The 20,117-nt window shown below is 39.0% G+C and overlaps 1 protein-coding gene across 3 annotated transcripts in view; it reads right to left on the reverse strand.

The window, feature by feature from the left end:
- EEFSEC (eukaryotic elongation factor, selenocysteine-tRNA specific) overlaps nucleotides 1-14,840 on the reverse strand; it is a 124,000-nt gene extending 109,160 nt beyond the window's left edge. For 2 of the 3 annotated variants that reach the window (XM_021532220.2, XM_021532207.2), the window contains exon 1: nucleotides 1,614-1,758. Coding sequence is in view for 1 of the 3 variants with exons in the window: in XM_021532192.2 (XP_021387867.1) it covers nucleotides 14,549-14,819 (271 nt within the window). In the remaining 2 variants the exon portion in view is untranslated. Of the gene's footprint in view, nucleotides 1-1,613; nucleotides 1,759-14,548 lie in introns of those variants that run through there. The other variant, XM_021532192.2, reaches the window with a different exon arrangement.
- Between the last annotated feature and the right edge of the window lie 5,277 nt (nucleotides 14,841-20,117).

Consider the following 20,117-nt stretch of genomic DNA (forward strand, 5'->3'; position numbering starts at 1 on the left):
AGCTGAGTTTGTGAGCAGTAACACCTCTGAATTAAGCAAAACATCACTCAAACTCAAAACCTTCAACAAGAACAGAACTGTGACAAAGGAAGATCATCGTAAGCTAAGTACAGCAGGTCTCAGTTTTGCATCCCACACTCACCCGCCTCTTTCATTTATTCATTGCAAACTACTTTTTTTCTCACAAATCGAAATTTAAATTTTCAAGTTAAAACAAAGGCTGACAGCATCCCCAGGGAAGTGGGAAGAAAGCCTACAGAAAACAAAGTCTGCTCAGAATACACTTTGCCAGGCTCATGTGACCAGCTCTCAGGAATGCAGGCACTGTTCAATTTATTCACTTGAAATAAACAACAAACAAGAATCCTGGATAGACAAGAAAATAACATGGAGTGCAAGGCACTAATGCTGCTACTCCAAAGCTGTAACAGTAGAGTTGCATTTAACTGCACATTGCAAGAGAACACCAGCCCCAGCAAAAATTCAAAGAGCAGCAAGTGCAGGCACTGAGCCATCACTCCCCAGCTAGGATGGGGTTCTGGAAAAGAAGCAGCCAGAAGTGCAGTTAAGTCATCTGCCCCTGCTAATCTAACCTCTGTGACAAAGGGAAGAAATTCCTAAGCATGAATACAAAACAGGAAAAAAAGTCTATCAAGTGTACAAAGAATATTTAAAGATGACATACTTCACTCTTTCACAAAACCCCTTCTTGGTTGCTCTAGCCTTGTATGAGCCTTTTTTATATTTTTAATTATTGCTTTTCACATTTTGTTAGGTCTCCTTAACCATTCATATCTTGCAGACTCAGAGAACACAATGGTTTCTAAATTGAACTTCCTGACAGCAAGAACTAGAATTACAGAACAAGGGATGGAAAACTCAGAATGAGAATTTAATTTCAAAAGAACTTAAGTAAATATACTTGTTATCTAACCACTTCGGCCTTCGCATCAAATGATGGAGACAACTGCTGTTGGAGAAGCATATAATAATAACGGAAGAGAAATACAATGGAACTTTATTAAGCATATTCTTACTGACAATTTACTGTAGACTTAAATTAAATTTGGTTAGAGGATTTCCTTAAAGTACTTCCAATAAATTATTTTGATTAATTATGTTTAAAATGTCATAGTTAATTTGCTTTTGAGGAAAAAATTATCTTGCCATTTTGTAAAAATATAACATTGAAATGAAGCATATAAAGAGGAAAAAAAGGTATGTAGGTACATAAAATGAAATTATCTAATGACTAGTGTACATAGAAGAAAAAATCAAATAATCATAGAAATGGATATTTAATTTTTTATGAAGTAATAATAGCATCTGTTTATATGCTTTGTACTTCTAGAGTCCTGTTAAAAGCAAGCCATTCCTTGGGACTAGAGAGAGACCTGAAACACCACAAGCATTCAGGAAAAAAGTTTTTATAACCGTTTTCTCATCTGTAGTCACCATGTTTTAAACACACCTAATGTTTTCTGTTACTTAGAAAAACAAGAATTCAATGTACAATGAGAAGATTTGCCTCTCTCCACAACCTAGATTCTGTTGGTCCATGGAAAATTGAATCACAACATCTCAAAGTACACAAGTTTTAGGAAGAGCTTTACCAGCAAAATGAAAGCTTTGAAGTTTTCAGTCCCAAGAGAGCAGCATCAATCTCTTCCCTCTGCAGCAGCTCTGGGCAGGCAGAGAAGCCTATCTCCCTGCAGCTGTGTGAATAAACTGGAACTCAGGCTTGGATACTGGTAAATCTGAAAGCAAAGCCATCAGACTTTAAAACATGGAAACAGAAAACATAAAACAAACAGAAGTGAAGCAATCTGGGTTATCAGCAACCCAACTCCTGCCACAAACCTACTGTAACTCTCAGTCCAACAGTGCCCACTTCAATTTAACCCTGGTTATGATACAAAACAAAAGGCAGTTTTTGAAAGTATCAAGATCCTTTTCTTCTCCCTCTTATTCATACAGGCAAGGACACCATCTAAACATAAAGAAATTGGTTTTTAATCCCATTTCATATTGTTCTTCTTTTCCTTCTTTCTTGACACCACTAAGATCTTTTTATTTCTGGAACTGCCAGCTTATGAACATAGAGAAAAATCTATTCTAAATACAAGCTTCCACACCAGCCGACTACAGAGCTTATTCCCCTGTAGCTAAAAGAGGCACACCATGAACCACTGATGTTCTGCAGACAAATCCTATGGAGATGGACTTCAGAAAGGAATTGTAAAAGTCCAAAGCTGTGGAACAAACCAAAACAACAGCAACAAAAACCAAAACAAAAACCACAAAACAATCATGCCTCATTTTTTTCTTTTTTCTTTCCTCCTCCATAAAAATCAGGTAAGATTATAATTTAAAATTATGCCAAGGCTGTAAATGCCTGTACTGCTTTCTTTCAGTTCTTATATGGCAAGAAAAAAATCTGCTGAAACTGCTCAGCATCAGCCAAATTCAATAAACCAACACTATCTCTAACTGTAAATGCATCACTAAGGTAAATGAATGCATAATTGAAGAATTCTAATTACTTCTTAATGAAATATTGAAATCACCAAGAAAGAACACAGCCTTGGTGATTAAAACTCAATTTTTTGGGTGCTCAGAGGTAACAGAAATAGAAAGACAGATTACAACTCATGTATTTAAAGTATTTTAGAATGATCATTACCACTTAGCAGAAAAATATATATGCCAAAATGTATTTAATTTCTAAAAACTGGCTTGATATTTTGCTGAGCTATTACAAAAATCACATTTTCCACCTATAGACTATGCCCAAGCATTCCATATTTCCATCACAACTTAACCATACAACTCTACTCTTGTGATAAAAGTTCTCATAAACAGCTTCTTGCAGCTGAGCTCACCTTGGCTGCTTCTACTGCATCTGTACTCTACAATGCCTCTGACCCAGAAATTAATTTGTTACTGTTAGAGAACAAAAACTCCAACTTGAGCTTCCCCTTAGCAGAAACAGATTTTTGATTCACAAAACTTATTTATTCTATTTCTGAACAAACAGTGCTTAAAGAGGAACTGGGACAAAATTACAGCTCTTTAACATAAAGCTTCTAAATAGAACAACATCCCCAAAATGAGTGTATTTTTGATTATTTCATCATGTCATCTCGAAAATTTTCAGCATCCAGTAATAACAGTTAATACAGTGCACTTGACATGCTACAAAATAGTTTCCCTTTCTTTTGGAGAGCTAACAATCATATGCTACTAAAATAAATATTAGACAGCTTTACCTCAAACATTCTTGTATTTATTTTGTCCCAACTGTTTTTACAAGAGCTCATAAGTTACTGCAAAAAAATTTAAAACAGTACACAAGCCTTGAAAGGATACTGTCAAATAATTTAAACTTTACATTAGTAATTTCTGGTTTTACCTAGGATTGACTCAATTATATGCAGGAACATAACAAGAAATACCATAAACCTGACATCACTTTCTATGTGATTTATTCTCTTCCTAGCTACACTACATCATTTTCTTAATCAGACAAAAATAAGTATCTTTACAATGAAAAGGAAAAAGAAACAAGTACAGTTACCAAAATAACTTTCATCAATAACAGCAATAACTGCATCAATTTGACAGCAAGTCTTAAAAAACCAGCATTCTTTTCCATAGTAAGTTTAGTACTCACTGGTTTCTTGGTGCAGGGTAAGTAAAGAAACAGACAGCTAAATTAATCTTCACTTTGATTTGTTTGGCTTTAAATTACAACTAAAAAAAACCATTCAACCACATTAAGCAGTGCTGAATATTAGTAGAATAATAAATTATATTATACTGTATATAAAGTTAAAAATGAATTAAAAAGCACATTCAGCGACATACAATGAAAGAACTCCCAAACACTTGCCTCCACATAATTTGTTAGTGAACAAAGTTCAGTAATGAAAATACCTCAAACAAACTTTGTGTAAAGACTGAATTTTCAGTTACTTATTTTGGGTTTTTTTTTAAATAGAATTTTGCTTCAATTTGGTACAGTTCAGTTTAGCCAATTAAACTTTTTTTTTTTGTATTGCCCCTAAAAGCACTATGCAGCACCACAGACAGTCTCTTCCCACAACAGACTCCAGTTCAACAGCAGTTTTAGACAGGAAAAGCCACCACTGCTGGATATGGCAATACACACCAGAGAGAGTAAATGGAGAGTGTAGCAGCATGGCACCACAACTTTATCACAACACTTGAAATAATGGGAGACTCTCAGCTGTTAGGTGAAATATCCACTCAGAGAAGAAAACACTCATGATGGTCCCTCCCACAGGGTGTAAACTTATCAAATAGCAAGCAAACCCAAATAACAAAATTAATTCCTTAAAAACACTTATCAGGGGTGCCTGACCTGTGACTTTTCAATTTTTAGCCATACACAAGAATAAATATTAATTATTATTTCAATGGTTTTATTATGTCCTTTATTTATATATATATATATATAAACAAACAGATGTAATTTCAGTGTAAAAGCTTGCTTTTCAGGCTTTAAGGAATTTTTAAAATTAGGCATATTATCATATGATTTGAAGCCATAATATAGCCAGACAGGGGCCACTGTCAAATGCCCAAACAGTACTGCCGACACTTGGTGGCTTTTTGTTGATGAACTTTTTAATACTCCAAACTGAATACTCATCATTTCAGAGATCAAGGAAATATTCTAATGCTGAATGCTTTTAAGAATGATGATGTTTTGGGATTTCTTTAGTCTTTAAATGCAACATTAGACACCTAAAATTAGGTACTATTTGAACCATTTTCCTTATTCTCGGATGAAAAGTGTCTTGGTCAGTTCTTTTGATACTTTTAAAGGATACCTCCTGAATTAGAGTACAAGCTCAAAATGTTTCCTATTTAACACACATCTCTTTTTTTTTCATCAATCTTCAGAGTTAGGGGGCAGTACAGTCCCAAAATTGTGTACATATATAACTGCACCCTAAAGCCAAAGAACACAAAATACTTACATGAATATTTCCATCACACATCAACACTGCTGCACACGTACATTCCAATTTTTACAGGATGGGGCAATCTATGTCTACAAAGTTATCTGCAATTCTTGGCACATCCACACACACACTTACATTGGGTTCCTCCACAACCAGCCCCACCACAGGGTGCTGCTGAACACCTCCAGTAAGCACTGCGAGGGTTAATATGAACACTTGCTGGTGAGGTTTGGACTCATTTGCAGGGGATCATTGACAGAAAATCCCTCAGCACACAGGTTCTGCTGCTTCCCTCCTGTGCCAGCAGGTGACCAACACACCAGAGCTGCTGCTGCCATGCTCACCTGCCAGGGACAGCCCAGAGCCAGCGAGGACCGAGCTGTGCCACGCCAGCCCTTTGCACTCTCAGCCACTCTTTAAAACCATTTCACACACTGGGATGTCAGCGTGGATCACCACTGCCAGGATGCCACACAGAATCCCCCCAAGTCAACCACAGGTTCAGGTAATCAGGACCTCTCTCTTTACAACATAAATGCATCATTTCCACACCACTCTTTGATGAAGGGACCACAGACTTAAAAAGAGGAAACAATTACAGTCATTAGAATTTCACCCAAGCGTGAGATTTAATCTCAGGCCATGGTCTTGCCAATGGCTGTGGGGGTCTCAATGGAGACAAAACTGCTCTGTGGGAGAAAAAAATGCCTTGATGATGACATTAGTCAGCAAGAGAGACTGAGCTTTGTCTCCCATCCAACAGCAGTCAAATACAAGGAAACCATTTTCCCCTCCCCCTCTTCTTGATCCTAAAAAAGAAAGCTACAATTTTGTTTTTCTCTCTGAAATGCAGTTTTTGCATACTTTGGAAAACTTTCTTCCCCAAAGCAATACTGCTGAAAGGCTAGTTTTTAATATAAGAGAAGTAAATTTAAGCATAAATAAACATCTATGACAAAAAAAAAAATGCATTTCCTATGCCTAGCCTTATTAATATGATAGGATAGTTCTATCAACAACTCTCGAAACACTTCTACAGCATTTTTTACCCAACAGGTCCTTCAAGACCATTTCAAATTTTGCATATACAGGAAAATTATATCTAAATTATGTTCAGCTGCTCTACAGTGCATTGACTAAAAACAAGACAGGTAAAACTTGGCCAAAAAAAAAATTTAGGCAAAGTTGAACAACTAAAAAGGGCTCCTGTGATCCAAGAATACCAGCTTATTCTCATATGCCAATCATATGTTGCGTTCCAAATAAGACAGAAAACAAAGGAAAACAAGTTCAAAAGACAAGAAAGTGCTACAGGCAAAAGTAATAAATTCATTCTTCCAGTACTGCAGAAAAAACCAGATTTGCAGTGGACAAAAGAGTCATCATCATCCCTTCTATAACATGAAGCAAGAAAGGAATTTCTCAACAAAACCATAAGCCCAAATGAATCCTCTCTTCTCTAGAGCCTGAGGTGAAGGAGCCTGGATTTTTACCCAGATCAATATAAATCTCAAAATTCAAATCTCAGTGTTTATTCCCCCTTATCATTCTTTACCTCCATGAAACTCCTGAATACAACTTCTTCATTTTTATTTAAGCTATGCTGTCTATTCCATTTCCTCTTCTACTATCAATTCCTTCTGCTGTTGCATTAAACATAAATATATATTTATTATTGTTTGTCTGGTCCCAACTAACCCTAGTGTTGGTAATACTGATAATGATAATCTAACGTAGGACTAATCAGCCTAATCTTGAAACTGAGATTGTCATTCAGTTTGGAAGCCAACACAAATCATTTCATGTTCACTTAAAGAGACCAGATAAACTGCACAAGAACATTTTGGTAAAATAATTGATAAGGAGATAGGAAATAAGAATTAATGGTATTTACTTAGCCTGCAACACTTCCTAGAAGCAAACAGTTTAAAGGAAGCACTTCAGAACAGGTACCTAATCTGAATTTCACAGATAGCACAAGGAATATTTTCTCACAGAAGGTACAGTATCTCTGCAATCCCAGCTACTGTGAGAGCTGCTTGAGTCTCTTTGCTGAAGCTCACAAGGGTAATTTAAACTCAGTTTTACCCCATGATGAGCTGTGACCCACAGAACACAACATGCTCAAGAATCCAGCTGGAAATTACCACTGCAAAACAGCTGTCCTCGCCCTTCAGCTTGCCAGGCCAACCTTAGGGCTCCCAGACAGAAACAACTCACTGCCACAAGGAAAAACAGCTCCTTATTACACTTAACAGACCGTAGCAATGACAGCGTACAGGTTTGGTTTGCTCACTAAGTGAGATTTGTTGCATGTCTACTTTAAAATTATAACCTCAATTCTTCCATCCACATTTTCTTTTTTTGGGGTTTTTTATAGATAGTACTTTAAAACAGCCATGCAAAAACATGTATTATTTTAAGTACAAAACCCCCCCAAAAACCAATATATTAAGGAAATTCAGTTCATGGCTCCATCCAGCTAACCAGCTTTAAAGATGGGTTTATACACAAGCAACATATTATTCCGCTTATATCTAGCATCTACTAATTGAAGACAACTTCTAAATCAAGATGCAGACCCAATACAGTAGACTCTTATAAGGCTGGTTTGTCAATTAGCAGATCACTGAGTTGCTCAATTGTACTATTTAGCAAGCAAGCATATGCATCCTCAGTAAAAAGGCTACTTTGAAAAATGTGCTTTAAATTTACTCTGACAAGGGTAATTTTAACTATAAATATGCTCCATATTTTACAGTAAGTTGTTCTAGATTTTCTGCAGTTACTTATGATACTTTACTACATTAGCTAATTTTTTAAAGCATCTAAAAATTAACAAAGCTTCCCTGCTCTTCCAAACTGCTTGCAAATAATTTAAAGCAAGAATAAACATGAAGCAAAAGTGAAAAGTGGTTATTTGATGAATACTTGCACACAGTATGCTGGAATAAAGACATTCTGGTTTTAAACCAATAGGAAAAATTATTAAGCAGACTTGAAAAGCATAATTACAGTGCTTGGTGATTAAGCTTTCCTGAAAAACTGTCATGGTTTTGTATCAAATAGCACAGTTTTCTTGTATCCAAGCAAACACTCAGAAGCTTTGTAGAAAATTTGTCATATATTAGCAAGGGACAATTTCCCAAACAAGTTTCAATAAGACCACTCTTAGTTAAAATGTACACTTTAGATTGAGAATTCCATTATAAATCACATCTTCCAAACAAGAAATGCAAAATTATTTTTATTTTTTAAACCACACACAGAGACCAGTACCTTTCTGACAGTATTCTAAGAAGAAGCAGAAGAGAATGTGATTATTCACTATAACTTTTGATATCAGGAGACAATGGGTCTCTTGCCCCTTGTAAACTGCTTGACAGAAATCAACAGAGCAGTTCTCCTGCTTTAATCTCTAATATTGCCTAAGAGTTGTTGTGTAAGTTTAGGAAGTTGTTGAATGTGTAACTTTTACAGTGAAATCAACTTCAAGTCAAAATTGCAGAAAAGGGCAAAGAACAGAACAGCAGCAGTCCCACAAAAACAAGATGCAATGCAATACATAGAAAGTTAGAACTATTACAGTTACAATATAGACAGACAAAAACTCCACAAGACCCTATTTTAAAGAACCCTGATAAACCCCCCCAAGTTTCATTCTACCCAATATCACACAAATCCTATTTCACACAGTAGCAGTTCAGAACAGATTTAGTACAACTAGCTACCTTTTACCCAGTCAATAAAAGACATGGGGAAATGAGGGAGGAAATAAAAGGCTTGTGCACACTAAATTCCATGGTTCCCACATCAAACCAGTTGCTTTTTCTCACCTGTTACCTGTGTCTCATGTCATGTGTAAGACAACACCCCACACATTTTTATTGCTTAAGGTATAAAAAGCACAACCCACATCATAGATTAAATAAGACTAACCTTCTTTAAAACACAGAGGATATTTTCTTTAAGGATGAGAAAATTAACCCAGAGTTGTGTTCCAAATCGTCTACTTAATTCTGTTTCGATTCACAGTGAGGTCACTCCCCCCAGGCTGACCTGTTACCCCGAGTACTTATCCCTAAAATCCTACAATGTAAGCAAACACTGCCCTCTTGTGCACTGCAACATCCAGGAGACAAAGTTCCATTTCAATGTCCATTTCGAGGGTTGTGGAGACCAGGCAACAAAGTTTTTATACTGGTTGCCTTTCTTCATTAATAGCTCCTTAATGTAAAAAAAGAAAAATAAAAGGTGGCTTTCATTTTAAAATGTCAATAAAAATACTCCTTCGTGTTGTCAGACAAGTATCTGGCACCAGCCAAGTTATAGTGACTAAGAAAAAAAAAAGACACTTCAATTTCCTTTACAGAAATAAAGTTTATTTGAAATTTTAATACAAAGCAGTGTCAGCAATTCATAAGCACCACAAATGCAAAGACTCTAATAGATTTTAGAAAACACTCCCACTAGTGCTAGCTGAAGTCCCTTAACAAGTACTTCCATAACATCAAGCACAAAATCAAGATTTGATGATAGGAATTACACTACACAAGAGTTGCATGTTAATTTTATTTTTTTTCCCCACCAGAACAGGGTTCATTATGTTACTCTCACTTCCAGCTGGCAGCCAAAGATCCCAAGGCTCTCTGGTGACTCCTCTCTGAATCAAATGATATCCACTAAATACAAGGCACTCTTTCCCTCCAGAGGTTTCCCCTCATTCAACATCTGTACTCAACAGCAAGTCATCCACATATACACCTACAGCTATAAAACTCTACTTGCTCACTCACCTAGAATAGAAAAAAAAAACAAAAAAAAAAACCAGAACTGTCACATCTTCACAAATATCTCAACAAACAAAAGCTCACACCAACAGAAGCGTGTTTTCATTGCAATAATGCAAAGGTAACCCCGAGTTTACAAATCCTCTTAAGAGCTTATAACAAACTGAGCAAAACAGCTAATCTGTGATAAAAGGTGGGTTTTTTTTGTGATATGTTAATCTTACAAATAATCTGCATTTGACTGAATTTGAATGCTGGTAGCAAGACCACATTTCCCTTGATCTCCCAAGCCTGTTTTCATTGTACTCATTTGCATCAGCAAGACATGCTTTCCTATGCTCATTTCCCCCTCTCCAAGCTCTAGTGCAAGTTCAAAAGTCTTGGCCCCTCCAATGTATCAGGTATGAATTAATACCCTTCCTTAGCTGAACACAGCAGCAAAGTGGAAACAGACACTTGCAAGGCAGTCTGCTTTGAAAGGAACTGCAGGGACAAATGGTGACAATGAAGTTCTAGTTATAAAGTAAAAAGGTCAAAGGTTCAGACAGGCATAAGGATTACAAAACTACAAGTTTGTCAAAGTTCTCCCCAGCCCAGGTTTAAACAACCAGGGTCAAGCAGTAGCTTTCCAATTAAAATGGTATAAGGTATAAGTCCTTTGAACTTCATAGAAGGAAAAAAAAAAAAGACAATTTTCTGATTTAGTAGTTGTTTTGAGGACCCATCTTGAAATCAAACAGATAAAGGGCGGCCAACAACAGCTCACCTAAAGCAAACACTCGGTATCCCTTGGCCGCCTGTGTGGGGGAAGTTGGGATGAGGTAATCATGTTCTCCTATATTAGTGTGCTGACCCTTTGTAGGGCATGAAATTAACCATCAGCAAGGCAAAAATCTGCTACTGCTTAAACTACTTTGCTACGCAAAGTGGTCTTAAAATGAAATATGGGGATTGAATTTCGTCTGGCAGATTAACTTGTCTAACCTCTCTGCAGGCATCCCTTCCTGCTGAACTCATTTGAGAAACTATTTCAGACCCTATTGGTGCACAGGTCTGTGACAAACAAATGTAAAAGCAACTCTTATTTTATTTCAATGACATTAGCTTTGTGGAAGATGAGGAGCCGAATATTAACAAAAGAACGGAAGCTTAAAAACAGCATAGTGCTGTGACAAACTACCCCATCTCAGTGTGAAATTCCACCAAAAATACCATCCTAAATCTCTACAGCAACAGAAGAATGCAGTTGTGACAAAAATATCAGTCCTGCATCTTGCACTCATTCCCTTCAAAGTGTAAGGCTTCTTACTGCTTGGCACAAGACAGACACAAATGGCTCTAAATATTGGTTTTCTTGCCTTGCTTGAGACAGAATCCTGCTAAAGCACAGGAAAAGTCTGAAATTGTGTTTTAAAATAGAGTTCTGTTTTTATTGTTTGAAAGCGTAAGACAGAAATGCATAGCACAGTCCAAGCCATACAGCTACCCACAACAATTTAATGCCTTCCTTACTTAATGCTACCCACAATAACTTAATGCCTTCCTGCCACAAACTCACAAGAGCCTTAGAATATAAACCAGTATGGTTTGAATACAAATGAAAGGCATGATGAAGTACACCAAGTGACTATTACTTATTCCATTCCAACCTTGACTATCACCTTCCATCTAAAACTTAAACAAAACATCTTGGGTGAAACTGTCTGCAACATTTCCCATTCCCAGCATGCAGGTAAAAAAAAAAAAATCCAAAAAAAACCCACTCAAAACAAAACACTTTTGATTTAACATTTGATATGTTTTGTTTTCAAGGACAAGCTTTGCAAGAAAAATGTAGCCACACAGAATGAAATACGACTTCTATTTTTCATTCCTGTTGGTTACTGCTCAAATATTCTGCATTCATTTAATCCTAAAGAATTGTGTCTGAACAAGCATCTTGTGAGTGACTGAGAAGTACTCACAAGGTCAAGCACTACCTGGCACAGCATGACAAAAATGCAGTACTAGATTCTGACATGAAAAAACCCACTTCAGGAATTAGCTACGAAAAGAAATACGTTAAAGAGTGGTAAATAGTAACGCTTAACCTGTGAGAAGATTTATCAGCTTTGTACAGCAAAGGAATTAACTCTTAGAGCACTCTGGGAGCACAGAAAAGATGACAGTTACAGAAGAGTGACAACCTGGGACACCACTGGTGAAAATGGCACTTTGGAAGAGAAGAGGCAGAAAGTGTCTCCTCACAAGGAAACCCTTGAGCTCCTCACCTCCTGGGAGACCTGAGTGAACAATGCTGGTGCTACCCTGCCACAGCACACGGTGTTTCCATGAGCTGGGATCACTCAAGGGGAAGCCAACTAGTTTATCCCACCTTCCGTGAAGAAAGAGAATGCAAACAACAAGAAGATGCAATAACATTTTCACAGCAGTAGCTTCTCCTGCAAACCCTGCATACACATGACTAACAGAGTTCTGAAGCAGCCCTCTCATCTCTGCTGTCACTCCAGCTTCCAAATCCTTACATCCAGCTCCCTTGCCCACTGGCATTCTAGTTTTTCTGCAGATCTTCTTCCACCTGTAGCTACCCCAGAATTTGAATTCAGAACAGCGACATTTTAAAGAGGTATGGGAAATCTGAGGTGCAGAATAAACACGATAAAGTAAACAAGATAAAGTACTTTGCACTTATGTCTTTATGAAAAACCATACATACAGGAAACATCCAGTAACAGGAAAATCACAGATTCCATCAAAAAGAAAAGGGTAGTGGCATTCTTGGTTGCAGAAAAATGCTTGGAATGGTGAAGCCTTAATGCTTAGTAACAAGGAAGTAGATGAAAATAACCTAAATTTTTCAAGTACCATTATCTAGGAGAACTCATTTTCCATTCCTGAAGTGATGAAAAAGTTGGCATCATTGAAACACACATGAACACCAAAGAATGTATCTTGTTACACAAGACATGCTACACTTCAGTTTGAGTTTCACCAAACCTGTAAGCACCTAAACAGTCCCACAGGCACAGATCAGGTTTTATCATCAAGGTATCACCTTTCAAACCTGGTAGTAAAAAAAAGAAAATACAAAAAAGCATGCACTACCAAGATACACTGAAGTTCCTAATTCTTTAAACTATTAACACAATACTGCATTTTTTCTACAAACCTTTCTTAACATACAGAATTGCAGTCACACTAATCAACTGTTTTACTTCAGTAAAATGCATAACCTGGTATAACTGGAACTAAACAAGTATGATGTGCTTATGTGCCTGAATTACCATCCATAAACAATGATTTTTGCTGGAAAGAAAACTATCCTCATCTCATCCATGCATTCCTTCTCCCTGCACAGCCTATCAATAAGCAAATCTGAATAATTTATTCAGCTGATGTGGACAGCTGTGACTAAATACTTTGAAGAGCTTAATAAAAATAACAGAAAGCAGTGAGAAGTCTGTGTATCAAAAAACCCAAGTAAGTGTTAAAGTTACTGAAAACCAAAGCTGGTTAAAGCTCTTTCTCTAAGTTTTCCCACGTCCCTTTCATGAGAAAGTTTACACCATTCAGATCAGTTGCTTCTGGCAGAAAGGAATGGCTGACTACAAGGGACTCTTCAGTACGTCCAAGAAACATCTGCCAAAGTCAACTTTGCTCTTCAGAAGATAATCAGGTGCTTACAATTACTAAAGAATAATAAAGGATTGTCAAGTACAAGAGATTACTACGAGACGGCAGGTTTCTGGAATGAAGCACATGGCCACTCCTCCCCTGCAGCTGCAGAGCACACTTTGCTGAAACAGAGCGTTTTACTGTTGCTGACACTGACAAATAAGTAAATATTTATTATCCTACCCACAAGAAGTGCAAACAATGCGACACCCCTACCACTAACGCAACTGACAAATAGCAAAATTGTTCAAAAGGGGGTTAAATTCCCACATCGCGACATGTAACTCAGCCTGAACCTCGGTCTAGCCAAGAAACATTGTCCTACAAAACTACCACCAAGTTGTCATTAAAGAGATATCGGCAGAGGAACTGAACTTGCAGGCTGATCCCCGCAGCTGCAACAACCTGTGCCTGCTTTTAAACTCCTGCAGCTGTGACTCCATCCTAGCCTCAGTCAAGCACCGACCACCTCTTAACACTTCTAAAGAGATGGAAAGGGAAGACAGAACAAGGTGAACTAATTTGAGTCCTATTGCAAACCAAATTAAACTTCTGACAAAATCTATGAAGACTAAAAGTTACCAGAATCCACAAAATTATTCCTGACCCTAAAATTATCATGTTACAACTCCCTAGTCCTCCAAGATGACATGGGCATGTCAAGCAACTACATCACAGCTCTCAACTACAGACACTACGAAACTCTGACTGCTTTAACAGGCAAGAAAACAGCAATTTATAGGGCCGTTTGATGGCATTAATAAAGCCTCCATACACTATAAATGAAACTTTTTTCCTAGTAAGTGTAAGAAGCCTGAGCACACCTGACCTTCCAAACAGCACTCCAACAACTCACATGTACCAAGTGCTTTCCTATGAGCACAGGGTTTTTTATTTAAAGAGCAACTACGAGCAAGCGTAGCAAAGTCACAGGTCCGTGAAAAACCTGACATCCCCCGTCCCTCGCTTTGGGCACGGCCGGAGACCCCGACTGCCAGCGGCCCCGCTCCCACCACGGACACGGGCAGCCCCCAGCGGGGTCTGGAGCACCCCGGGAGGCACGACAGCCACCGGGGCGGCCCCCCCCCTTACCGCCGATGATGGTGCGGATGAGGGAGGCGTGCCCCGGGCAGTCCACCAGCGTCAGCTGCAGCTCGCCGGGCCCCGGGCCCAGCTGCGGCGGCAGCGCGGTGCGCAGGCAGGAGAAGCCCAGGTCCAGCGTGATGCCCCGCGCGCGGCTCTGCGGCGCCCGGTCGAAGGCGGCGGTGGAGCCGGTGGTGCTGAGCGCCCGCGCCAGCGCCGTCTTCCCGCTGTCGATGTGGCCCAGCACTCCCACGTTCACGTTCAGCACGCGGGCGGCCATGGCGCCGCTGCACCCGCCCGGTCCGGCCCTACAGCGCCCCTGTGGCAACGCGGGCCCCGCCGCCGCCGTTCCGCCCGCCGCGGCCGGTGCGCGGGCAGGGCGGGGGCCGAGCTGCTCGGGGCTGCCGCGGCTGGCCGCTCCGCCAGGGATGGGCACCAGCACAGCGCCAGCTGCCCCTCTGCCCCCGCCGGGCACCCCCAGCTGCCCCTCTGCCCCCGCCGGGCACCCCCAGCTCGCCCCTCTGCCCCCGCCGGGCACCCCCAGCTCGCCCCTCTGCCCCCGCCGGGCACCCCCAGCTGCCCCTCTGCCCCCGCCGGGCACCCCCTGCGAGGAGGGGCAATTTCAGCAGGTTACGAATGCCCTTATGGCCGTCAGCTGTGTTATAAATGAAAATCTGTCCAGCCAAATTAAGATGAAAAAATAAAATACTTATTTTGCAATCAAATTCTATCTAGCCAGCCGCAAGGAAAGAACAGTGCCGAGCCCGGGGTTGGTCCTGGGTATGCAACAAGGAGTCAGCCTCAGCAGAGGTTTTCCTCCATGCCCACACACATCCATCCTGGCACAAGCGGTTTTTATAGGGAAAATTACGCCTGAGGCCAAGATTTTGGCTGTCAGTCTTTTCTTCCATTCAGAGTCCATAGGTTAATAAGATTTTCTTTTTTGGTGATGAGGAAAAACAATTCAGTGTCCCACACATGGCCCATCTCCCGGCCAAGCTACATCCTTTTGTAAATCAGGTTTCAACATACACCAGGTTTCACCTGCGAGAGTGGGGGGACTCCTAGTACAAATGTGTATACTCCAACAAATATTCAATATCACATATATCATACTAGAAATGGCACGAATTATATCTACTACACATAACAGCTGGGCCTGAGAGAGGGCTGGCAGGGAGCGGTCCTGGGCAGTTACCCTGAGCTCACACCTCGGCCACAATAATTAAACACTGTTTGGGTGCTGAAACACGCTCACATCATCCCCTCCATTCTGCCCCCAAGCAAACCCCGGTGCTGCTAGAACTGTGGTGACCAGGTTTGATTTCAAACTCACATGGACATTGCAAAAAGTAGGTCACATTTGGATCTCCTCACACTTAATAAATTCTAGACTTGCATAATTTATTTTCTTGTAAAGGGATATTTAAGTTAGGTTAAATGCTGCTTGAAAAATCATATCCTTAATGAATTAAGAATCCAAGATTATTATCAGTGGTGAACAGATCTCTAGGTAACCACCACCAAAACAGACAACAAGCAGGTGAATATTGGAGAGTCCTGAGGGAATTTCAGCGGCTAAGGGCAGGATTGCTTCACTGACTTAAGTCACTTCACTTTACTGATTACCCAGGGAGATAAATGCTCTATAGGATAAAGCTTAACATTTGTTAAACTTGTATGCTTAATTTGTTAAATTTGTGTGCTTGGCATTTCAACAGTGACTAAGGAGCCCAAAGTACCTCTTCAAATGATTACAACTCTTTACAAGCCAAGAAACAAAGACTGTGTCATGGACTTCCCACAGGTGTCAAAGTAGACTAGACTTGTTCTATATTCTGCTTTTTTGTTCCTTTGAGAGGAGTGCAGTTGCTTTTCTGCTCACTCTGTGCAGTAATACATATTGCTCATAGTAATAACATTCACATTTGAATAACTAATGAATGAGCCAGAAGTATAAAATGACTTGCCTAAGGCTACTGTCAACATCATGGATTTGGTGTTTTTAGGCTTTGACTCCAAACTCCAGGCTTTTCCCTATAAAAAAATTTGCTTAATATACCAACACTTTCAATATAAAAGAGTTTGGTTTAAAGCTGGATGCAAATTACTCCTCCTTCCCAAACACATGGAAGTCAAGATGACAGAATCAATGACTCAAATGGAAAGAGGAAAAAACCCTGCAATTCTTCCTAGCACTCAGTGCTATTTGAGAGACAAGTGTCTCCCTGAAGGAAAGACATGAACTCACAAGAAGTACTGAGCTAGCCTAACTAATCAGCTTTTTGAACAGAATAGTTCAGCCTGATGGAATCTCTGTCATGGGAGCCAAATTAAGCATAATGTCGCTTTTCAGACCAAGTTCCCAGGCTTTGAATAAAGTTTCCTGTTAAATCATAAGGCTCATTTACACTTCCTTGTGCTGAATATGTTACATCAATATGCACTTGCAAAGGGAAGGGAAAGTTTACATCAATTCCCATAAGGCCCTAAAAAGTTAGAATCCACACAGATATCCCTGTATCATATAACCTACCCTTTAATTCTTTTCTTTTAACATTATTAGATGCGTTCAGAAGGAAGAGGTGGGAAAAGGTCTGATTCTTAACCAGAAAAGGCAGTATCTAGAAGTCCTCCCAAAACATCTAAAATAACAGCTATTTTTCAACAAGCCTTGACAATGTAGAAAGGTCTAAAACTTTCTACAGCTCTTGAGAAAACTGGCAATGAGGTCAAGGAAATCCCATTTCAATACCCACAGTGTAAGAGGCTGCAGCAGGGCTCATCTGAGATCCATTTTGGTCTGCCAGCTTAAAAAAGAGATGCATTTTGCTCAGCCACAATTTAGAGGGATACTGGATAGAACTTACGGGATGAAAAAAATGTAATTCTTTCTGTTAAGGATAGCTAAAGAAGGAAGATAAAAATCCACAAGAAAATGTTCCACTCATCATGTAACAATATTGGCCCTTCTTCTTCTGAGTGACCTGCAAAAAGGAGTAGAAGAAAAGAATGTTTAATTTTATCCCTTTAGACCAGAAAAAATTTGCAACTTTCTAGATAGCAATGTAGTTGCTCTTCTGTAAAGGGAAGGGAAAAACCTCAGTGCCTACACCTTTGTTGTTACCACTGAGGTCATACCTCTGTCTCCAGGGTTTTAAAGCCTGTGGATCTGATTTTACCACATATCACTTGAAGAAATATTAGAGTGCACATAGTACCTGTGAAATGAATAACTTCAATCACCAATATCAAAGAAGAAATATGATAAAGACAGATATAAGCACTTTTATTCAGCATTTAGAAAGGTCCATTCTGTTAGCTTACAAAGTTTTTGAATTAATTACAAATTTGGAAATTAAGGTTTGGCATTCAGTAGGACAGATCACTCCTATTCCTTTGAAGAGTAGAAAAATATCAGCTTCTTTTGCAGGGAACAAAACAAGACATGACCACTATCCCCAACCACTCCCTACCCCTACATGAAGGTCTTGGTGTTACTAAGAGGGAGAGGGGAACCCAGCAAAATGAGAGAATCCCTATTTCTCCAGATTTTTCTATATCCCTCCCAAAATTTGTAGCATTTAGCTATTGTTTTCCCCTAAATAAACCATTTTCCATCCCAGTTGTTCTCTCCTATATGGAATTTCTTCCTTAAAACATGTTCACTTTAATACTAAAGTTTATGGACTCGTGGGAGAAAGGGCAGGAAGTCAGGCTTTTGGGATAGGGTAAAAATGTAAAGGTCATTCACACACACACACATACTCTCTCTCACTCCAAAAATAATACACTATTTGACAGTTTCAGGATTCAGCATGTCCCACTGAAATTTGAAAGCTTATGTGAAACTAGGCTACGTCCTGTAACCTCAAACATTTAGTCTAGGAAAACAGCTCTCAAGTCTCCAGCTCCCACCTCGGGTATCGCATGACGTCTGTGCCAAACAGAAGACCTCAAACCAGGGGGCAAAAGAAACGTTGGTAAAATGAGTTGGTTAAACCTGGGGAATAAGAGTTCACACTGTTAGTGATATTTTTTCTGGTTAGCTGGCTAGAGAAATATTAAATTATACTCAAAGCATCCCCAGAATGAGCTGAGCAGGATGGTTGTGCAACCTACTTATGTTCCATCTGGTGGCCTGGACAAAGGAGGAAGAAGACTCATGCTTTGCAATTGAATTATTTTATCCTCCTTCTCTAATACATTACCTAGTTTAAAAAAATCACAGAAAATAATGTAAAATTTGGGGTTTTATATTTCCTTGTACTGATGCATCACAACACAAGACACCAGCTATACAAGATTATATACAACATGGAAGTTTAGTTCTAAACTTCCCAGTAGTTCCACTTGTAGTCTGCTCTTCCTGGGGAATAAACAATTAATCCTGTGTGGTCTAAAGGATTTTTGTTTATTTTCCTTCATCTGAATATCCTCTTTTGCCCCTCTTTAACTGCAGCTTCAGGACAATGCTCAGAGCAGACAGAATGAGTAAAACAATCAATACAATGAGCAATGCAAAACCTGGCATAGTTAAGTAAATACTTGTGAGCAAATAAGAGGGAGAAGCCAGCCTTACATTTATACAGCCAACTATTTTTTACTTTTATTTCTATTGAGGAATCCTCTTCTACTATAAACACAAACCCAAATAATTTTAATCACGTTTTTTGCAGGTCAATATTAAAATTGCACCTTCATTGTGGCAGCAGATTTTATTTACTGAACAGCAATGGTCACTAGCAGACAGAAGTTTTATGCTCTAAATTCTGAGTTTGAGACATCTTATTGCTGTAGACAAACAATTAACACTGTTTCTTATCCACTTTAAGCAGGAAAAATCCCTAATTAGTATTTACAAAGTTAAAGAATCTTATGTAGCATATCTGATTTTTAAAGACATAGATTATTTCTATCCTTCTTCCAAGTTACAGTGAAGATTAACAGCAATTCTCTATTCCTCCCATCTGCATTCCTGTATATTGAATTTCACCAAAAATAAATAAGCAAATATTATTAAATAGACTTTGAAATGCCACAATCTCAAAAACAGGTCTTGTTGCAACATCAAACAAGATAACATGGACCATATGGACAAGTTTCATTCTAAGTTAACAAATTATTATTTCACCCTTTTGAGAAGGAGGGTCATACCTAGCCTGAACCCCTTGATAGCAACACCACTGCCTTCAGAGCTCTTACCAGACTTGCTAATTATTCTTCCAGAACTGGCAGAAACTTGAACTCTGACCAGACTTACCCACAGCACTTGCGGCAGTTTAATGCACTGGAGAAATCAAAGTTGTATATTTGCTCTTTTACAAAGGAAAAAGTCTGCAGCTCACTACCATTAGGTGTTTGTATTCTGCGACTAATATGACCCTGAGAGGATGTAGAGAGTCTAATGACATACACACTTTTCTAATTATTTAAAGAATAGCTCATATTTGTTAGCCAAAAATTCTTAGCTGAACAGTTGTACAGCAGGATACCCTTACAAAGGTGCTGAACCACACATGTGTGCAATTATATTGTAATTACAAATTTAAACTAGAGTATGTAAATATAAACTGAC

Source organism: Lonchura striata, chromosome 12 (genome assembly GCF_046129695.1).
Source record: "Lonchura striata isolate bLonStr1 chromosome 12, bLonStr1.mat, whole genome shotgun sequence".
Lineage (NCBI taxonomy): Eukaryota > Metazoa > Chordata > Aves > Passeriformes > Estrildidae > Lonchura > Lonchura striata.